The sequence below is a fragment of the Lichenostomus cassidix genome, chromosome Z, assembly GCF_008360975.1.
Source record: "Lichenostomus cassidix isolate B80296 chromosome Z, HeHo_3.0, whole genome shotgun sequence".
In the NCBI taxonomy this organism is placed as follows: domain Eukaryota; kingdom Metazoa; phylum Chordata; class Aves; order Passeriformes; family Meliphagidae; genus Lichenostomus; species Lichenostomus cassidix.
Window position 1 is genome coordinate 2,913,481 of NC_139511.1, and position 21,756 is coordinate 2,935,236.

At 40.2% G+C, this 21,756-nt stretch overlaps 1 protein-coding gene across 1 annotated transcript; it reads right to left on the reverse strand.

Annotated features, from left to right (window-relative positions):
• Window positions 1-13,419: 13,419 nt before the first annotated feature.
• LOC146424227 (uncharacterized) lies at window positions 13,420-14,531 on the reverse strand. Its single transcript, XM_085042838.1, has one exon. It carries the CDS (start codon window positions 14,407-14,409, stop codon window positions 13,594-13,596), a length of 816 nt encoding a protein of 271 aa, XP_084898964.1. The 5' UTR covers window positions 14,410-14,531; the 3' UTR covers window positions 13,420-13,593.
• Window positions 14,532-21,756: the final 7,225 nt, after the last annotated feature.

Below are 21,756 nucleotides of genomic sequence, written 5' to 3' on the forward strand. Positions count from 1 at the left end.
TGTCTAAATTATGGAAGACCTTATACAAAAGAGGAGAAAGGATATGGACTGTTCTTCCCTTCCTTTAATTTCTTGTACACAAGAGAGTCACAAGGCCAAGTGAGGATTATGCTGCTGGGTTTTCTTCATCCCAATAGGATTAAGAAAGTGCTTTATGAAGTGTCAGTTTGTCTCATGCCTGCCAGTAATGGAAAATGGGAATTACAGCCCTCTCTGCAAAGCTTGATCACTGCTCTCCTGAGCAAGGACAAGTGGGCCTGTGCATCCAGATCATTCCTAAAGGACTCCAGTGGGAAAATGAGATTGAATTCTGGCTGGTTGAATAACCAGGCTTTACACTGGTTTGTTACTAGGCTCTCCCACAGCCTATTTTCAGAGTTTGAGTTGGCCTGACCCTTTCTACTAGCAAATACAGATTCTCCAATACACCCTCATTAACCACTACCCCTCTTCCCATCCTTTGATATGGTACACAGACATTGTTCCCTTAGTCCATGGACCACTTTTGTAAAATGTCCTTAAAATGTCTAAAAATGTCCACAAAAAGCCCACTGAGTTCATCTAGTCCCTGCTTTGGGGTCCATCTGTGGAACAGGAGTGTTCATGTGGTACAGCCTCTGTCCTTCTGTCCCAAAGTCTGGATGACTCAAAAGCTCAAAATCTGAATTCAGTGTCTAATTGCAAATCTCAGGTCTGGTACTGCCAGCAATCTCCTTCTAAGCAGGACTCAAGCAGCATTTCCCATTCCCATACTGGATTAAGGGCACCTGAAACAAACAGAAGGGAATAATCTTTTATCACACTGCACAATCCCACTGCAGGGCACATTGCTGCCAAGTGTGTGGAAGAGCTAGGAAAAGATCAGACAACTCCGAAGAGCACAGGCACATCAGTGTGAGACCAACAGGAAATCACAATTTGACGCTGTGAACTCCTGACTGTAAAGCAGAAATTGTGGGGAGGTGTCCTAGGAAAGCAACTGTATGTAATTCTGTATTTAGTATTTCTGCATAATTCTGTTATTTCCTGCTTCTTGTGTTCTTGTGTGTTTTCTGGCTGATCTCAGAGAGAGGACTGTGCTGAGAGAACCTTTGGTCTGAGCCAGCAAGGACCAGGCTGGAATATTGTCTTAAACAATCTTTCAGATGCACCTTTAAAAACTTAACCATGTTTCAGACCTGCCAAGTGTTCAGCTGATCTTGGTCATAAAGATATATCTCTCCTTGGTCTGTATTTTTAATCACAATTAAGTCCATTTTTCTACACTTGGCCGTATTACTATTTCATTTACTTAAGATGTAATGATTAAATCTAATTTACTACTCTGTGAAATCTTAATCCTTCTGAAGAGTAATGGGCAAAGTACACAGGTCAGTTAAGAAATTGATTCACCACATAACCTCCATTTAGTAATTCCATTTATTTCAATAAAACTAGCTGGCACATGAAAGAAAGACTCTACAGTGGCCTTTATTCTCCAGAAAATCATAGAATTTTTAATACAAGCACTGAAGAGATGTCTTGACCTCTTCCTGAACATATTATTTTTCATGAAAAAAATCCAAAATAAATCCAGCTCATAAAAGCTCTCTAAAGAAACCCACCTACATTTTGTGCTTGTTCATATTTTAGAAGTACAGCATTATCCTTTTCAAATATACAAAATGTCAGCTTGATAATACAGGGAAAAGGGCTTCACATATCCACAGTGAACATGATTTCTCTGAAAAACAATAAATGAAAAGCCTATTACTAATGTAGTATTCTCACTTTAATCACGTTTGTTCATTACTCCCATATTTTTGGTGATATAAAAGGAGGAACAATTATTACCTTGTTCACTTTGATTTATTTGGCTCAGTGCCTCCTTACCTAGGTAATGTAAAATAAACTGTGCTACATGGGTCATTTATGATGTGATTTAATAAGATGCTTTTTATTTCTAGTCTGCAGGGAAACACATTATTTTGCAAGCACCTGGCCAAAAAAAAAAAAAAGCAACAAAACCAAACACAAAAACAGAAACTAACAAAAACCGAAAACAAAACACCCAACAACATTTCTTTTGTTCATTTTCTATTTTCACTCAGTAGACTCCAGTCTACAAGGTGATTTAAAGCAGATTGTCATGGTGGTAATGTACTAAAACAAGACTTCAAAACCCACATCAGGAAACGATGCCTGGATGTCAAAATAAGGAAGGTTGTAACTACAAGGTTGGCCAGCTCCTAACTTCCTTTGGGTATTTCTGTGTAAATTAAGACTTGTTCCTTTTCATTGGCTGAAACAGGCTAATGTTTTTGCTTTGCAGCACATGCCATCTACAAACAAAGTTATATTTGTATAACAGGTATCTGAAACACACCTGGAGGTAAAAAGAAAAATGAGCTAGGAAATTGGTTTTGTACAGACACAGTGAGCATGAGCAAGTTTACCACACTGAAACTTACAAAAAACTTACAGGAATTTGGGACCAGTTTCTACAGCTTTTAGTTTTTTTGATGATTCACTTATAGCCATTTTGTGGCAATAACATTAACTCAAAACTCTGCAGATGGCACAAAGTTAAAGGAACTGGTATTTTAAATATACCATATATCGTTAGTGGAAGAGCTGATGGTGATGACAAAGCACTGCAGAGAAGATCTACCTGTTCCCAGTATAAATCCCTAGGGTTTCGTCATTTAAAATTTTCAGACATTTTCATTTGGAATAACACTATTTGCGTTAAGGCTTAGCTGGAAAGAGATTCATGAGTGAGAAGAGGAGAAAAAAACCCTACAATGATTGCGCACATTTTTTCTGTTTCTAAAAATCAGTAGCACTTTACCAGACAACTTCACAAAGAAATCTTCAGCTGATTTTTTTTGGGGGAGGGGGTCTTTTTCCTTCTCCAGTGTTTGTGACCCATGTATCTGGCATAGGATTGCTCTTTATGTCCCCATTAATAAAATTATTTATTTGCTGGTCTACAGCCTCTTTCAAAGTTGAAAGCACAGGTACAAAATCTTTCCCTGCTGCTTGAGAAATACCAACCAACAAAAAGCTCCACCAAGGGCCTGTCTGTAGTCCTAAAACCCAGTGTATTTAGTCTCCTGAGTTTTAGAAATGTGGCAGCACAGCCACTTGGAAGAGACAGGGAGACTCAGGAGGTGGTGAAGGGTTCAGTCCCCGTGAGGCTTTTGGGAGGAATTTAACCAACAAAACAAAACTGTGAGAATTGTGAGACCCTCTGTAATTCAGATGGGGATGGCAGGAGTACACATCATTGTAGCTATGCTTTATGGGACGCCCTTGGATGTCCTGACTTATAATGGAGAATGGGTAAAATGTTGAAAAGTTCTGATGGCTTAAAATCACCTGTGATCTCCCCGTAGCTGAAAATCTCTGTAGCTGTTGCACAGATTGTGCTGCACAGATGGCCTTCTACAACAGGAAAGAAAAATTGTAACATTATCCTGAGCAGAAATTCAAATTCCGTGTTTACAATGGTGTTTTCCACCCAAACCATTCTGGGATTCTATGCTTTTTAGCATACAGGTAAATATTAACTTATTTCTAGTTAAAAACTGTTTTCTCAGAAGGCTTTCAAGACAACTTCTTGTTTCTGCTGCTGCAGTGATAACATCTGATGCTGTATCTTCTGACAGTATTTAGGCATGTGAAGTAAAGCACTTACCTAATTGCATATGAGGAGAGTACATCAATACAGTCACATAATTCATAAACATTTCTCTTTCATAAGCTCTTACCCCATTACCACTGATTATTTAAGGGAAAAAAAACATTAGTGTTATATGGCATCCTTCCCTTTATTATTTTTTGCCTTAAATGGGCTTAAAATATGCCAAGGAACAGGAATTTAAGGTGGAGAGCAATCTGAGGCAGGACTGGAAACTGAGTGATTGGAACCACCTCGAAAACATGCACAAAGAAGTTGCAGCTCTATTTCACAAGCTGCAGCCTGGATATATCTGGTCCAGGCATGGGTGGGAAAGAGTGTCACAGTGTGCCAAAAGCTGCTTTTGCCAATCTACTTGCCATCCTGAATAGCTAGGGCAGCACAGCTCACCACTCAAAGAGCTGTCTGGGTAAGACTAAGCCAAAATGAAATAAATTTAGATAGTTTTTGAACTGTGGGAGAGGAGATGATGAAGACACTGTCATACAACTTAAGAGATTCCATGAAGAAAAATCGTCTCATAGATTCAGGTTGCCCAAAAAATGCTCGTAAAAAAAAAATCTCCTCATACAATCCACCAAGAATCACACTGATTGCCCTGTAAGATCATGCTTCATTACTCACTGAAATTAGCAAAATGAATTCTCTTAACTCCAGGGGCGGAATCAATTGAGGAACGAGTGAATGTGATGAAGCTGCTCTTACACAGGCAACAAAAGATGATGTTTTGTGGTTTTGTTACAGCAAACCTGACTGCAGTAAAAGACCTAAGGGACCTAAGACAAATGGCTGTGAGAAATTATTTATGGGTAGATTTTGTGTCATCTCTCTCGTGCCTGCTACCATAGTAGGTTTCCTTTAATAAAAACATAGAAAACAATCTTAGTATCTGGTTTAAAGGTTATTACTGTTCTTTCAGAGAATCTAATCTTACCCTGGGCTCCCTGCCGAGCTATATTAACTAATACAATTTTCTTTTGCGCCTCTTTAAAGACACTGCCATGCCATGTGCAGTTCACTAAAACACTTAATTTTTGTTTTTTAAACTTGGTTTATACTTGCCATTATTCTTGGGCTTCCATCTTCCATAAGGGAAGGGCTTGGTCATAGCAAGGAGCCTGCTTAAATCTTGTAGCAGCACATGGGGAGGATAACACAGAAAAAATAATGTGCTCTGCTCACCCTTGAGCCTTCACTGTTGTTCATCATAGTGTTGGATGAGAGAACAAGGGGATCTGTCTGGGGCACAGCAGCAGCCAGGGGAGTGCGTCAGCCCTGGGACAGCTATTAGGAAAATGTGTTTTTTGAGAGCGAAGGGAGAAACGCTGGCAGAAGACTGGAGCATGAAGTCTGTAATTTAGATGTCAGAATGCGTCAAATATATCACTGTCAAACTTGATCTGTTAGCACTGTGTGTAAAATTTACCCACAGAATTTCTCCTCCAGGCAATCAGTAGCCTGCAGTAAGTGCTGGGAGCAGGTCCAACCACCCTTCTGGAATGAGACACTGAAGTGGCCTGGATTTCTGCCTTCACAAAGCCAGGACCTCTGCAGTTTTCAATGCTCGTCTGTCCTTCTCTCACCTTCACAAAACAAAAGGAAATGCAGCTTTATCAATGCCTGATTATACCACTGATCTTGCTGCTTCACTGGTGGTCCATAAAAATTAGAAGTCACAACCCCGATTTATGTAGATTTCCAGAACAAAACAAAGATGATACCAAGCCATCTGATGTCCAAGAAATAAACTTGTTCATTGTCTGCAAAGATTCCCCCAGCCAAGTTCCTGTGAGACTGGATGCAGATAGGATTAATTGGCAACCATTTGTAGACATGCTGCCTTCGTTAAGAGCAGCTGCCAACCAAATCCTACATCCCACCTTAGCCTAGTGACTGGGTGACTTCTGGAGGTTTCTCTCTGTTCCCTCACCTCTGCTGAGACAGTTGCTTAGCCCTGCAGTCTAAATACGTGTTCATTTCCCCATGCAGAAACAATACATTCACCATTTCAGTTACAAACCTCTGAAAAAATTATTTTAGTTGCCTGTATCAGAAGGAGGTTCTGTGGATACTTTTGACTGTCAGCTCAGACTGTGGTTATGGAGGATGAACCTTCCTGTCTTCATTACTGAGCACTCATGGTGATCAGAGAATCAGTGTATTGTTGCAGAAAGTCAGAGCTTAAAGCAGAAATAAAAAAGAGACATTAGCACTCATACTAAAGGGAAATCTCACAAGCATCTCTCTGCCATTCTCACAAAGTCCTTCATTCAACAAGACAAATAAACTACATCAAACATTTCATCCTGAAAGAAGTTGCAAAGCAGCCATTCCTTTAAAGTACACGTGGAAAAATTCATAGGTGAGCAGACATATTTATCAATTTTAAGTACTTTCAGTCCTTTATTCCACTGTTTAGGAATCAGGTAGCTCACTGTTGTATCATTTCCATGTTTATAACATTGTTAGTGTCAAAATGATCTTACAATTATCTCCTGAAAACCTTCTTAAATGCAGGTGTTTGACTCTAACGAGTCAGCACATCAAAACTTTGTATTGCTTTTTGCGACATTTAAAAAGCAAACCCTCTCCCCATCAGGGTCAAATCACCTTATTTGGAACAGTCTGACTGTTCCAGGCAGGAATAAGTTTCCCAGAGAAGCTGTGGCTGCCCCTGGATCCCTGGCAGTGTCCAAAGCCAGGTTGGACACTGAGGCTTGGAGCAGCCTGGGACAGCAGAAGGTGTCCCTGCCCATGGCAGGGGGTGACACTGGAAGAGATTTAAGGTCCCTTCGAGCCCAAACCATTCTACAAATTTCTGATTCCATTATTTCCCTTATAAAGAAAAACATACTTCCAAGCCACTTTGACCTAATTTTTTAAATGCCATTAAAATCAAAAGAAACCCGTGTATGAAGAATAGCATATAATGCTTTATTAATTTCATACAACACAAAGCAAACAAGAGATTGAAGAACCTGTCTGGTCCCTGTGTTCACTGGAGTGGGGATGAAAAAGATGTAGTAAATTTTTGTGAGGCACGGGGAACTCATATTGTGCTCCAGTAACTCATTGATATGATTTCATGTTGGCTCAACTGCTGAATTGCTCCTGTTAACAGAATACAACAAATTATACGACTTGGAAATCCATTGTGGAGGTGGTGTTTTTGTGACTGGACCAGCAGTTAGATTTTCCTGATTAATGTAATGGAAACATCCCAAGACAGAAGGTCTGCTTGTCTCCAGGCTACAATCAAATCTAATTCATCGAGTTTATTAGAAACAGATAAACATCTGACCAGGGCAACCTGAACTGGAGATGAAAGTTCCTTTCGAAATAACACTCATAAAATTGATCTGATTGCATCTTTCTGGCGTTTTTAATTCAATCAGGCAATAACCCACCAAAAGGCTGCTGGAAACAGCTCCTGCTGAGGGAATTGCATAGCTGGGGGAGAAAACTATTTCCCAGCCCTGTGCAGGTGCCAAGAGCTGAACCACCAAACACCTGCTGGGATCACACTTGGGCTGCTTTCCCTGGGAAGAAGAGAAGCTTCATCTTAACCTTGCTACAGACCAGTGAGAATTCAACACAAATGTACACTGAGCAGAAGGGATTTGTCCTTTCTTTGGTACACTAAGTGTTCTGCAAGTCTCATAAATAATTTTTAAAGCTACCTACTGTGATAAAATATGCAGCCAGGCCGTGACTGGAATACCGTGAGAGGCTGATACTGAGAGTTCTGTGTCTTGCAACACCTTCTCATCCTCTCACCTGGTCTCTCCCCACCTCCCTTCTAATTCCCCATGAAAATTCTGGATTTTTTGATGGTGTAACATCCACCAGGGAGTTTACAACATGCAGATTGTCACCTGCATGACGGCTGGGTTTAAATTAACACACAAAGTACTGTGTGCTGACAGGGAGTGACACGCTCATCTTCTCTGAGAATGTTAAAACAGTGGACTTGACCAAATTATCTGGTTCAGTCATTTTATTAGTGTCAGGGAGGGGTGGTTTGGTTGGTTTTTTGGTTTGTTGGGGGGGGTGGGGTTCTGTTTTGTTTTGTGGGAAGCTACTGTATAATGTTAGTCTCAGTGAGATTATATTTTGACTTTCTTTCATTTTTCAGCAATTCATTGCAGACCAGAAAAAAACCCTCAAAATATAGAAACTTTCTGTCTCAGACACGACTTTGCATCAGATAATACTGTCTTGGTAAATATTGGCTTTTTTCCTGAAAAATAAAAAAGGAGTGAGTACACATTATCCTGAGAAAACTCAGAGTGGACATTCCCAGATCAATGAACTTGAGGGGGGAAAAACTGAATGGAATCCTTGCTTCATACCTGATTAAAACAAGTAATAAATAGATGGACCAAAGCACCCTATGTGTTTTTATAAGCATGGTTCGCTCCTTAACCCCAAACCCGTGCCTGTTTTAATTTTCTTGGTAAATAGTGCCCTCTGCAGCATCCCTTCGAATTTTGCAGGGTTCTACGCACAATGCATTCTTTGAGTGACCCTTAATGCATCACAGGCAAGGGAAATTGTGCCAAAATACACAATTCTGGCAAATCTGCATCACTCTTGTGTTGCTTTGCAGTGTCTGCTGCAGGTCTAATGTTTCCCAGGCTGCAGTGAGAACCAAGAAGAGGTTTGCTAGATTTGGAGAGACAGCATCTGTGAAGAAGGCAAAAGCTGGAGACGTGCAAAGGAAAATAAACCCTGCTCATTAAAGTAGTTGTAACAATGTTATTTGGAAAACTCCCATATGTGATTCTTTCTGGTATTAATAGCATTCAATTGTATTATGTCTTTCAGCCAAGGGTTTCATTTAATAAGCATTAACTATTTATTTCTGTGACATTTGTAGAGGACATGATACTTGTTATTAACACTATTTAAGGTATAATTGACTTTTTTTAGACTTATTTTGATTTTATCAAGGATTTTTTTAAATCTCAGCGTATGCTGCAATGATCTATTTAATCCCAAAATCATTATAAAGAAGGCCTTTCAGTAATGACAGCAGTTTCTAGGTCAGACATTTTCCCTTCTGAAATTCTCCCTTCTCTGCTGTACATAATTTGTCTTACACCATACAGTGTCTTTTTCAAAGGGAACTTTTAATCTTTTATGAAGACTTGATAGCGCCTGATTGATAAAAGGAGAAGTTCAGCCAGAGAATTAAAAAGATGCTGGGATGAGAAAAATAAGAGCTAGACAAACATCTGTCAGGAATTGCTTAGCTTTAATTGGGGCAGAACATCAACTAGGTGACCTCATGAGATCATTTTTGTCTACATTCCCATTTTTTATTACTTCATGAAAAACTTGTTTTGATAGTAGCTCGTTTCTTTTCTAAGAAGACATTTAATCTTGTATTTTGGGGACATTTCATCCAACTCCCAGCTTAAGAAAATGCACCTTGAAATACAGCTGCTTAACAAACATTATGTATTTAATCAAATAAGTAAATAAATATATATAACTTTTACCTATTCTGTCAAATTCAGCAAATAAGACATTCATGGTTCTTGGGTAGGTGCTCCAGGGAGATTTTACATTTATAATCTACCAGTGTCCAGTTTCAAGGAGAGACAGAGTCTTTTCCCAGACTCTTTGTCAGAAATCCAAATCACTATAAATTGCTAGACCTACACAAGTCTCTCTAAAGTAACTCCAGCCAAAGCTGTAGTTACTTTAGCTTGCAAGATTCCACCATTTTTTCCTGTTTGCTTTGATAATTCATCCACTTGCAAAGAGTTCCATCAAGTGAGAGATAAAAACAGTTAGATGAAGAAATGACTATGAGTTATTCACTCTCCTCCAGATGACCAGAAGTGTCTATCAGCAGTCAACACTGGGAAAACATTACTGCAGTAACATATTCCAAAATCATTGACCTTTCAGGGTGTTTCGTCCTGTAGTTCAAGACAACATAATTTCATCTTGGATTTTCAGCTGTGAAATATACATTTGAGGAGGAAAAAAAGAAAAAGAAGCCATTTCTTCTGTCATGTCCTAAAAACTGAATTACACAGGTGGTGCAGTATCTGTGCTGTAATGCCAAGTAAAGGGCAGAAAAAAGAGGGACAAGATGAGCATTGAATGAATTATTGCTTTTCAGATTCTCCCTTCTTTATCCTTCCCTTCTCAAATTAGGCTGGAGCATACAAGTAAATAAAGGAATCCCACGGATTCAAATAAATACTTTTTCATATTCCACGTACATCTTTCAAATATACTTGTCCTTCTGAGAATTCTGGATGGATTAAAAAATTTATTCATTTTCTAGGAGATTTTTTAGGAATATTTTTATCTATTCAGATAAATTACCTGTGTTTTCCCCAACATCACCATGGTACCATGTTAATCACATCAAAGAGCATCACAGCTGATCTGTGGCATCAAGAAGGTGGAATTTGAAGGTGGTGCTTCAAAATTCAGGAGTGCTGCTATGCCAAGGATGCTGCAGGTGGGCTGCTGGGATCTCCCTGAGCATGCAAGGCTCTTTTAACATATTTGGGACCAGGTACAGGAAGCCTGGCAAAGGCTAAGGACTCACAGGATGCAAAGTCACCAGAAATCAAATTTATCCTTGATATTTGCTTTTGGCATTTTAGAGACATATGAGAAAATTTGCTCTTAACCTTTAGTTTTAATCAATCTAGGTTGTTCTTAAGAAAAGGAGCAAGAAGGAAAAATAATAAAATAAATGTTAAGCTTGTAGCATATTTCCCATTTTTTTTCCCTGAGGAGTAAATATATTTTATGTAGTTAATGCCCAAGAAGAAGTAGATTCACTGAACCGTCCCAGTTCATACAATTCTAATTTCTGGAAATACCTTTGTGAGCCTGCATGACAATGACTCCCAGATGAGTTCCTTGGTGCCTGTGATTAATGGCAGCAAAAAAATAAATTGGGAAAAATGATTGATTTCATAGGTTTTTTTTCCTAATTAGCCAAGTAACTCTTTAAGGCTTCTGACCTTTCCAGGAACTACATTATCATCCTTGCACAAGCAGGTTGCTTGTATGCCTGTACAGTCTTGCTTAGACCTATCGAAGAAGACTTTTTAAAAATCTTTTTTTTTTTTAAAAAAAAGACCATGAGCACAAAAATTTAGGTCTCAGTAGGAAGGTCTTACTAAGTATGTTTCAGTGGCATTGCTTGGTAACAATTCTTTCTCCTTCCACACACCTTGTATGAGCAACTCCACCCATTTCTCTGGACATGGAAGAAATTGGATAAATTCTGGAGTTCTCTCAGTCTGTTGAAATAACATGATCACTGTATTAATGCATTTAATAAGGTCTTACTTAGGTGATCTTCACAAATGCTTCACATTTCGACGGTTTAATAAAAATATTCACTTTAACTGTTCAGTGTTACTCCATCAGGATTTTATGGAGAAGGTATATGGTTTCATCTTTCAATCTCTTCCTGTGGACACATGGGTAATAAATGTATATGTATTAGAATTTGTCTTTAATAAGAGCCATATATTTGACCAAGGCAGGACTCTGAGAGAAGACAAGTTCATTTACACATTGCAAAGGGACCTATAAAAAAACCTGTTCATCTGCCTTAATTATGCCAGTGCTGAGCCTTGAATTTACTGTTCCTTCATAAATACTGCTTAAAATTTAATTTCAGGTGTTCTTCATGGAGTACACCTAAAAATTAAGGTTCACAGAACTTACAGCTTCATATCAATCCAGCCTTCCAATGACCTGCACTAAAATCTTTGGAGTCCTGACAAAGAGATTGAAAGATCATTTTTATTTTTTAAAACATGAGAACAATAATGAGTAAGTGAGTGTGAAAAGTTCTGAGTCTTTCACAGAGTCCTGTGGATATGTCTGCAATATTGGTAAAAAGTATTTTCCACTCGTTTATTTTAAGACCTATTGTGCTTTGGTGGCTGAATAACAACTTCTGCTCTCAAGGTGCAGATATCATAGAAACACAGAGCCCCTTCCTTTGCTCTTCCACTTGGAGGTTTTTTATTTGACAATGGCAGATTATCCCAAATATGCCTTGAATTTCCCATGTTAATGAATTTCTTCCTTCCTATTATTTTTGTGTAGTTACAGACAAGTTTTTATCTTCACCTCTTGAAAGAAGTAATTTTTTTTCATTCAGCAGTTGCCATTTTAAGTTGCCTAAGCTAGGTAGAAACTGCAGTTCTTAAGTAAAAAATAAATTAAAAATTAAAGCCCTTTGGAAGAGGAAACAAGAGAGGATACACTGTCACTTATTAATTGCCATTTTTAAGGTTTGGGGGCTTGCTTCCTTGTTCATTTTGATAAATAGACATGTTGATTTAGAAAGTCAACTCTGATTATAAGAGCCTTCTCAAATTAGAGCCCACAAATCACTGACTGAATTTACCAACACCTAAATTAAGCTCTTTTTCTTTTAAATAGATAAAAATAGTGCAGAATACAGAAGTAAGTTTCAGAAGGCAGCAAAGGGCAACCCCTTGTAGCAGTTGTATATTCAAAAGTACTCCATTTAATCAGGTAAAGAGATAATTGAAGTAGTTGTCTTACTGTGGTAGGGGCAGTAAACCTTCTTTAAAATGCATCATCACTGTGAGAACACATCACAGAAGAAGCTTTTCAATGACAGTAATTTAATCTTTCATGAAGCTAGTTGCTAAACTTCAAAGACGCTTGTCTTCTTTTAAACATTTCCTTAAATTAACTCACTGCTCCCAATTTAGAATATAGGTAGAAATTGTATTTTAAAAGAGGACTGTAGTGATGAACCTTGTATTTTGTAAAGGAGACCAGCAAAGAAAAAACACACACAGAGGACTGAGGTCCCCAGAAGATGGAAAAGTAATAAATTTTCAAAGATGTTTTTTCTGTTTTCTCATCACTTACCTATTCTATTTTCTTTCTTAATCTACCAGCCAACAGTCTAGTACCCAGAGAATAAACCAGTATTCCCAGATAGACAACAGAAAATGTAAGAGAGATCTTTACAATATTTACAACAGCCTGTTTAGGTGTTAACACTGTTGATATGATTAGTGCATTTTGGCACAGCTCCCTTTCAGTCAATATATCAAAGCACAGTAAGCATCATTAGGACTCCTGGGAGGCAGAGGAGCAGCAGCCAGACATCTGTCCTGTCCCCAAAGAGCAAGTCATGTTTCTGATCTCTCTAACAATCCCTCTGAACTGGTGCAGCTCTTGTGCAGAAATCACAAACAACTGTTCCTGCCACACTGTATAAAAGTACAGTTTGGAAAATGCTGTAGATGGGTCTTTATAACTCATAATTTTTTAATGGGATTCAAATCGACAGCATCTCATGTGTTGGACCCTTCAAACCTGTGACTAACAGGAATAATCATCTTAAGACACATGAAAGAAATCACACCAGCAGGCAAGCAGCAGAGCTGCAAAAATGAGCATGCAAATGCCTCTCCTGTCTCTGATTGCCATCCAGTCTTTTTGTACAAAAAGAAGGTGCACAATTGTCCCTGAAGCGTTTGGCAGAAACGGCGTTTGGCATTCTCCAGGGTTTGCTCTTCTCGCTTGAGGAATGTCTGGTTTTTAAGCCGTGATTCCCCTCTCCCCATCACCCTGAGGCCTTCCCACCACCGCGGCTGGTGCTGCAGCACTTTCTGAGGGAGCCAGCACTGCCCTGGGGCTGCGAGGTGTGAGGGGAAAGGGAAAACACCCTCAGCAAGAACCAACACCCAGAGGCTGCGTCAAGGAAACAGCTATTCATTTTCTCTCTCTCGACTACAGAAAAGCCTGCTCGTGTCGCCGGTGGGGCCCGAGGGCCTTCTGCTTTCGGGGTCATCACGCTGCCATGGCTGAGGGGTGCCTGCCCAGACCGGGCTCAGGGGTTCTGCAGCCACTGCCACCTCCTCACAACCCTTCTAGGGCTGCTCTGGCTCTGCAGCCACTGGTGCCAACGTGCTGGGGCTCCCTTGGGTGGCTTCGTCCGTGTCGGAGCCCGGTGGCCCAGCTGAGGCGGCAGCGTCCTGAGGGGAGGCTGAGGGGCCGGAGCTGGCCCAGAGGCCGGAGCTGCCCTCAGGGCCCTCGTCCTCCTCCCGGGCGGCATGGCAGCGCCTCAGCCTCCGCACCTCCCGGCTGCACTGCGTCTCGATGATGCCGAGCATGCCGCGCACCAGCAGCGGGGTGTAGTGCCGCAGGCGAGGCTGCAGCCGCTTCACCAGCACCTCCCTGTCCGGGCCGAAGATGCAGAGCGCCAGCAGGATGCCGCTCTCCGCCGTCTTCACCTGCCACCAGCGCTCCTGGTAGATCTTCTGCAGCCGCTGCCGCAGCCAGCACCGCACGGGGTTCAGCAGGTGCTGGCGCCTCCGGAAAAGCTCTGCCCACAGCTCGGGCAGGATGCCGCCCATGGTCTCTGGCTCTGCAGCGCCCTGATCACACGGGGACAGTGTCCCCTGCGAGGCGGGGACAGGCGACGCCACAGGGCCTTGGGCGCTGCTGCTGCCATCGCTGGCGGGCCGGTCGGGAGCTCTGATGAGGATGTGCAGCAATTGGTCTGCCTGCTCCGAAAAGCTGATGGTGGAAATCACCCTCCTGCAGAGCGGGCAGGTGCTCTTGCCCCGCAGCCAGCGCAGGATGCAGCCCAGGCAGAACTGGTGGCGGCAGGGCAGGGCGTGGGCGATGTCCCTGGGCGCCTCGCAGCAGATGGGACAGCTCCACACCCTCCTGACCGTGGCCATGTCACCTTCTTGCCTCTCTGTTCAGCTCTGCCACTCAAATCTGGACGGCCAGGGTCAAAATCCATCTCCCGGTGATGTCAAAATGCACTACGGGTTCATGTCACCCTCTGCCACCCAGTGATGTCACAATGGGTCAATCACTTGGCGTAGCTTGTCTGGAGAAGCCTCACAATTAAAATTCCACGCACAGTTGCTTAAACATTCTCAGGAATTCTACCTAGAGTTTTCATGCTGTCTGCAAGTGTTTAGTGGTTTTGTGTTTTGACACTATATAGTGTAAAAAAAACCCAAAAGAACCAAATCGCTCAGACAGGGAGAAGAAAATACACCCTTCTTGCATTGCCCTGAAAATCTGGGAGAAATCCCTTTGACTTCTAGGACTGCTGAGTGTGTTTAGCATAATTTTACTGGAGCCACATCCAGCCATTTTCACCATATCTCAGTCCAAAACTGCAGCTACTAGAGATCAGACAGCACAAAGTTCAGGTTTTGTTTCGCCACTCACCTTCAAAGAAACCCCCCTGGTGATATGTTTCTTGGTATCTTGATCTATTTGAAGAAATATTGTGACTCATGTTCCTGAGCATTTATTTTTCTTACATCAGTTCTGAACTGCTATTCATCAAGAATTAAGATCTGACTAACAACTAGATTAGCATAACTGCATAAAAAATCAAGAGCTGTGAAAATGCAGTTGCAGTGAGAATTCAGATTTGTATAATATTTGTTGAAGAGTTCATACCTTTCAGAGGTTTCAACTCATCCAACTCCAGCGGTTCCTAAGATTATATAAATACATATACATATATAAATTACATATATAATCTAATACAAAATAGTGTCACAATGGTCTTTATTAGAATATCCGTGCAGTTCTTGCTGGATAATGGATAAAAGTAATGAGGTCAAAAGATTTAACCCAGAGGAAGGAAAATTAAAAGAAATTAGCATTATGTGTTTAATGAAAGTAACACACAATATCACAACTGAATCCAAAATAACTGTTCAGATTATGAACTGCATTTGCCTAACAAATGGGCACTACTTACGTCTCAGGATTAACCTACATTTTACATTAAAGTCATTCATTTAAGAAACAGATTGTACCTCTAGAGAGAAAATTTGACATAAAAAGAGCAAGACAATTAAACTGCAACAGATTTTACTTTAGCTTGTGCTTTTAAATGTATAGTGACAACCTCTCTCTAATTTCTCTACTGCTTGTTTGAGAAATCTCTCACAGGCCATATGTAGTTGCAAAACCTGGGATGCTCATCACAAGAGATGACAGAGTTCTGTGGAACTAATAAAAAACCTTTCCCACACACTTAGGGTCACTTATATTTCTGATTAAATCATTAAATCAGGATTAGAATATATGTTAGCATATCTACACTAGGTGTCTGTTCAGTTTGATATTAAGGTTTTGTTTTATGCTGCAGGTTCTAGAGTCTGCTCTAATAATAATTTCTAATGAAACACATTATAACCACGTCCCTGCGTGCTCTGTTCAATTGTCAGCAAATTTAACAGAATGAAAATGTAACATATTTGAAGCAGCAACATGAAATACCAGGAGCAGCAGATACAAACACAAGGGTAGGGATGCATTTTTCATCACCCTCATGTGGGTAACAGCAGCTCCCACACCACACATGTCTGTGTTAAACATCCAGGGAATATTTGGTGGTGTAGAATAATGAAAAGCACGTGCCATGGAGTTGCACCATCCAGCAGCTCCTAGCTCAGACACCTCTGTCCTTCTGTGCTGGTTGACTCCAGCTATTTCTGGTAAGGCTGTGGAGGTGTTTATAACTCGCCTGATATTCAGACACATCACCAGAACCTTTGTGTCAGGCTGCCAAACCAAACTGAACCTTGAATCAAGCCCCTAAATAAAGTTGTCTGACTTCCAAAGCACTTGAGCTTCTCCAAAATTTTGAAAACCAGGCTTTGGATCTTTGTCCACACATAAAACATAAAACCGTTTGGCCATTTATTCAGATAAAGAATGTGAAAGTCTGCAATATAATTTCATTTCTTATCTCATCCCTCCTACTTTTGTCAGTAAAGCCACATTTAGGCAGTATATAATGTAAAGGCAGCATTTCATTTGCTAAAGATAAAGGTATCACATTAAAACAAATGGGGATGTTAGTGCTGTGGGGTGGAAAAAAAAGGCCACACTTGAATAGTATTTTATACTTCAAAATGAAACTAAAAAATTGCCTCTCAATCACGACTTCTTTAATTTCAGGGTAAAATTGAGACTTTTATGACCAATGTATTCCACTTCTAATGAACTTCTGTTACTGCATTGCACCACCAGCTACTAATCTGACATTTTAAAATTTGTCAGATTTCCACTAATAGCTTCACTCACAAAAGCAATAGAAAGTCTCAAACATTGCTAGCAGCAAATTAGCCCTTTTCTCCAACTCTTCTGTCTACATTCTTTTGGGGGAATAAAAATTTGCCTCTAAGACTTAAAAAGTCTCAATGAGAAAAAAATTTATTTTAGTCATAAGGCCATAAACAGGTGCCCATAATTCTGCTCCTTCTTTTGTCACTGGGAATGGGAAAATCCAACTCACTGGACCTGAATGCTTAAAAATTAGACCAGTGAAGTCCCCCTGTGTCTGGGGATGTCTGGAGCCCCTTACACCGACATTAATAAAATTAATAAAATTAATAAAATTAAGAGTGTGTTCAGACAGTTGCTAAGAAATGGACATATTACACACCAGAGAACTGCTTGATCTGGACAGACAGAACCAAATCAAAATCCAAAGGATATGTTGGAAGCACAGCCAGAAGAAATAACTAACAGGAAAAATCCTGCTTTATTCAAACAACTCCAATTTTATAGAAACCACTTACAGACCAGCTAAGATGAGCAGTGCAATATTATTAGCACAGAAAAAGCAAGGAAAAAAATGTTCAGGAACTTCCGAGATAGATCTAAATTACACTTTTTCCTTTTTAGTGCTATCCATTAAACAGTACACCCAATAGGGTCATTGCAGGCTTGGGGAAAAAAGCTAAGATATATTTTAGAAATTACTATTTTTAGCTATGAGTCTTTAGTCCTGCTTATGCTTCCTTAAACACAGCACCATTTTTTTAACTAGGTACCAAAAAATTGTTGGCTTGGGGTGAAAAATGTTTCCACACCGTTCAAAAGATGTAATGTAAATTCACATGGAATTTGCAGGGATTTCCAAACAAGTGTTCTGGAAAACACGTTCAGGAGATCATGGATTTGTGACATGGTAGGAAGCATTTTTCCCAAAGAAAGTCTGCAGAATAAATAATTCCTAATAAAATCTTCAACCCAGATGGGAAAGACCATAATCCAGGTGTTTCTTCGCTGTACATACGGTTCCTCTTAAGCACAGACACACTTTCAAATTGTACTGAAAATAAAGATCAAGGTAAATTGAAAATATTCATAAGGCAGGTGGTAAAAGTAGGCAGTGATAACACAGACACCAAGTTTCTCATTTATCTTTGGTGAAACAAGACTTACTTGCAAGGAGCTAGCAAAGGGACTAACCCGAAGGAGCTTCAGGAAAGATAGAGATAATTGACAGGGGATGGAGGGACAGGACACAGGGAATGGCTGCAAACTGCCAGAGGGCAGGGATGGATGGATATTGGGAAGGAATTGTTCCCTGGCAGGGTGGGCAGGCCCTGGCACAGGGTGACAGAGAAGCTGTGGCTGCCCCTGGATCCCTGGCAGTGTCCAAGGCCAGGCTGGACACTGGGGCTTGGAGCAGCCTGGGACAGTGGGAGGTGTCCCTGCCAGGGCAGGGGTGGCACTGGATGGGATTTAATATCCCTTCCAGCCCATACCAGTCCATCATACTGTGATTCTAGATCAGAAAAAAAAAAAATTTCTAAGTGATTCATGATTTGCATTGCTCCATATCATGATTTTAATCTTTAAAAATGATCATTGACATGAATGATTTAAATTTCTTCCTGTGATGTCAGAAAGATCCATGAAGTCAACCCAGCATGCATTAAAGTCCACAGAAGAGCTACCATTAGCAGCAACAAGCTTTGAATTAAGCCTTGTAGTTACTCATCATACAAAGGCAGAGAGAGGTCCTTTGAACCTTCAGGCACCTCTCTGAAAGCAGATTTCCAACCTGCTGTGACTTTCTTGCAAAGAAGAAACGCCTTTCAGTATGACTGAATGTTAACCACGCAGACTAATCTCCCACTCCTCTGGGCTCGTCAGGAAGATGTGACATTTTCTGGGGCAGAGCAAAAGGAATGGGTAGATCTGAACCAGAAATTTTCCCATTATTTGTGTGAGATGGCACCCTTGCACAAATTTCAATGAAACATTCAGAGACAAAGACACCACCACACCTGATACACCGTTCCTGGTTTTTCACATGGGTGTTACCTTCTGAATTCATCTCAGGTGTGCCTGAGTTGTCTGAAATATTGAGGGGAGAGATGACCCAGCAAACACAAAACCTGCATGGCCAAAGATCAGCTTTGGCCATCCCCAAACCTCTGCCTTACCACTAAGGGTACCTTTATAGGATGCACATCCACATCACACAGGTGATATACATAACCCCTGACCACCATTACCTCTGTTACTGCTGGTGCACAGCTGGATCATGGGGAAAAGATGGTGAGAAAGGAAAGGAAAAATAGGTCACTTCTGTAAAGCAGATTGTGAGAAAGTCAGGAAAAATCCGACAAAGACACAGGAGATATTGCATTGCACAGATCTAACACCACGTGTGTCTTTATTGAGGCTGCTCACACAGGGATTTAATCAGTTTTTATTTAACACACGGGCTGAATCTGGTGAAATGCAGGGCCTACAGAGGCTCTTAAATCTCTACTTTTTCAATTCTCATGAAAAGACATTAAATCCATAGAGTAAGACCCAACAGTAATTCTTTTTTCCCCTGTCTGTTAAAAAGCCTGAAATGTTCAGCCACAAAAAGATGAAATGTACTTTAAGATAGGAAAGGTATAGAGGATTGATACCTGTATTTTGCAACCTCTGTGTCTTGAACTGGGTTTGTAGGACTTTCCAGATAATTACCTTTCCAGCCTTCTAACTCAGAAACCAACATTTTAATTAAAGTATTGTGAAAAAAATAATCCTGACAATCACATATTCATCACAAGATTTCACTCTTCTCTGTAGTCTGCAAATGTATCCAATTATTTAACTTGATTAACTGATGTAGCATAACAACTTCAGTCCTTAGCAGCAGTGTGTTCTCTCCTCTTCCAAAGGTCAAGATTTAGGCAGATGTGTGAAAAAATTATCCCCTGCAATAATTTTCAGCCCGTCTGCCAGCTGTTTTCCAGGAACATTTTCAATCTTTTAATTATTTCTTCTTTAGTTATGAAAACTAAAATGAATTTGATAACTGTAAATTATTAAAAAAAAAAAAAAAAACAACCAAGAGCTGTGTAAGCAACTAAACTCTACTCTTTAAAAGCTTGCCTTTGAACAAGAAAGGACAATTTGCTGGAACAATTGCATTTGCTTTGTTTTCACACTCATATTTCACAAGAAATGGCACATTGGAGACCCGTCTGGTGAAGACTGACATGAACAATTAGTAGTCATGAAATACTACATATAAACATCAAAGGCTAGAGTGATAAGGCACTTATCTGAGCAGTAAATAAGAAAAATAAGAACTGGGCCTTTCAGAGCCAATTCCCCTTTGAAATGCACTAATTATTCTTCCAAACAAGAAAGCAGCTGAGGAGCCTTCAATACACTCTGAGAAGAGCATTTTTCATCTCCCTTGGGGTTTAATGTGTTGGTTTGAGTGAAGTGGGAATGCAGAAAAGTGATTTTCCTCTGCCTGGATCTGAGCCTGCCAGAGACAAGAAGAGTTCTGGGAACAGGACAATAGTTACATGAGTCTGGATGTGAAATGGGGTTACCTTTCCAGGGATTTTGGCTTAATTTACAACTTTTTCCCATACTTTTTTTTTTTTTTTTTTTTCCCCAGCTCCTCATGATCTATCAGATCCAGAGCAGATTCAAAGCCTTCTTCTCAGACACTCCACTGAATCTGCAGTTTCCCCAGTGGAAGCAAAACAGGTCAGTTTGACTAAAGAGGCACATTAATTTAATTATTATTAATTAAATATAATTAATCTTTATATCTCACTCCCTCTAGAGGGAGATATAAAGAAACTGAGGAGGTTTCCTTTCAAGTTCCCAAATTACTAAGGAACTACAGTGCTTTCCATAAGTTCTCCTTTTAGTGCACTCCACAAAAATGTCTTGAAAGATTTGAAAGAAATGTCTTGATTTTACTCCCATGGTAATTTTCTTCTTTTTTTTTTAATAGATTTCCAGCTAGTGATGGTCTCTCATGGTAGAGAAATCATGGGGAAGGGAGACCCGGAAATTTCAGATTTTCAGGACTAGATTTGCTGAATGCAATCTATGCACTGCTTTGAGTTCTGCATTCACAGCCAAAATCCAATGAAGCTGCAAATGTGGTACTCATATTTGGAGCCAACAAGAAACTGTGAGTTCACTAAAGAGCCTGAAGAACACAGTTGGCTCAGGGGTATGTGGGTTTATGTTTGTGATTTTCCTTGCCTGCCAAATTTGTCTGAAAGACCACTGTGCCTGCTTACTATGTTCTCACAGGGGGAAAGATCCCATTGAACAGGTTAATTCTTAGATACAGCCAAAAGAAAGAATAAAATGTACACCTTAAGAGGAACACAATACCAGATGTTGTATGACTGCAATCACAAAATTTTAATCACCTTAAGCCTGGGCTCTTGAGTTTCAGGACCTGAGTTTGGAGTGAACCTGTTCCTAAAATTTCAAGTGTCCCCCTTTGAACAGCTTGTGCTGAACTCCTCCAAACTGCCCCTAAAAGGAGGAAGATGTTTTACAGTGCTTTGTTTGGTGCCAAGGAGTCTCCAGAAACAGTCATCACTTCCAATGGAAACACTTGAAATAATCAGAGAAATTTGATTTACTGTTCTGGTGTTAGACCAAATTTCCAACCCATCCTGATGTAGGACCAGAAAATCTGCACCACTTCATTGGTTGTCCTGGGATCCTTTCCACCCTAGACCATGCCAGTAAAAATAAATGTACATATAAAAGGGGATACCCTTTACTTTAGACATGGATCATACACTGCCTGTGATTCTTGATTTAAAGAAAAGAGCGGGGGAAAAAAAAGAAAACAACTACTCAAAAACTTTTTTTAAACTTGGCAGTAAACTATTAGACTGAATTTGCACAACTACCACAAATTAAATTCCAATGAGAGTGAAGTAAGCAAAGGCAGAGAAGTCATGCTTTCAGAAAAGCCAACA

Bases quoted from the DNA above. Each gene is read 5' to 3' on its own strand.
- LOC146424227 (XM_085042838.1), bottom strand. From the start codon at position 14,409: ATGGCCACGGTCAGGAGGGTGTGGAGCTGTCCCATCTGCTGCGAGGCG.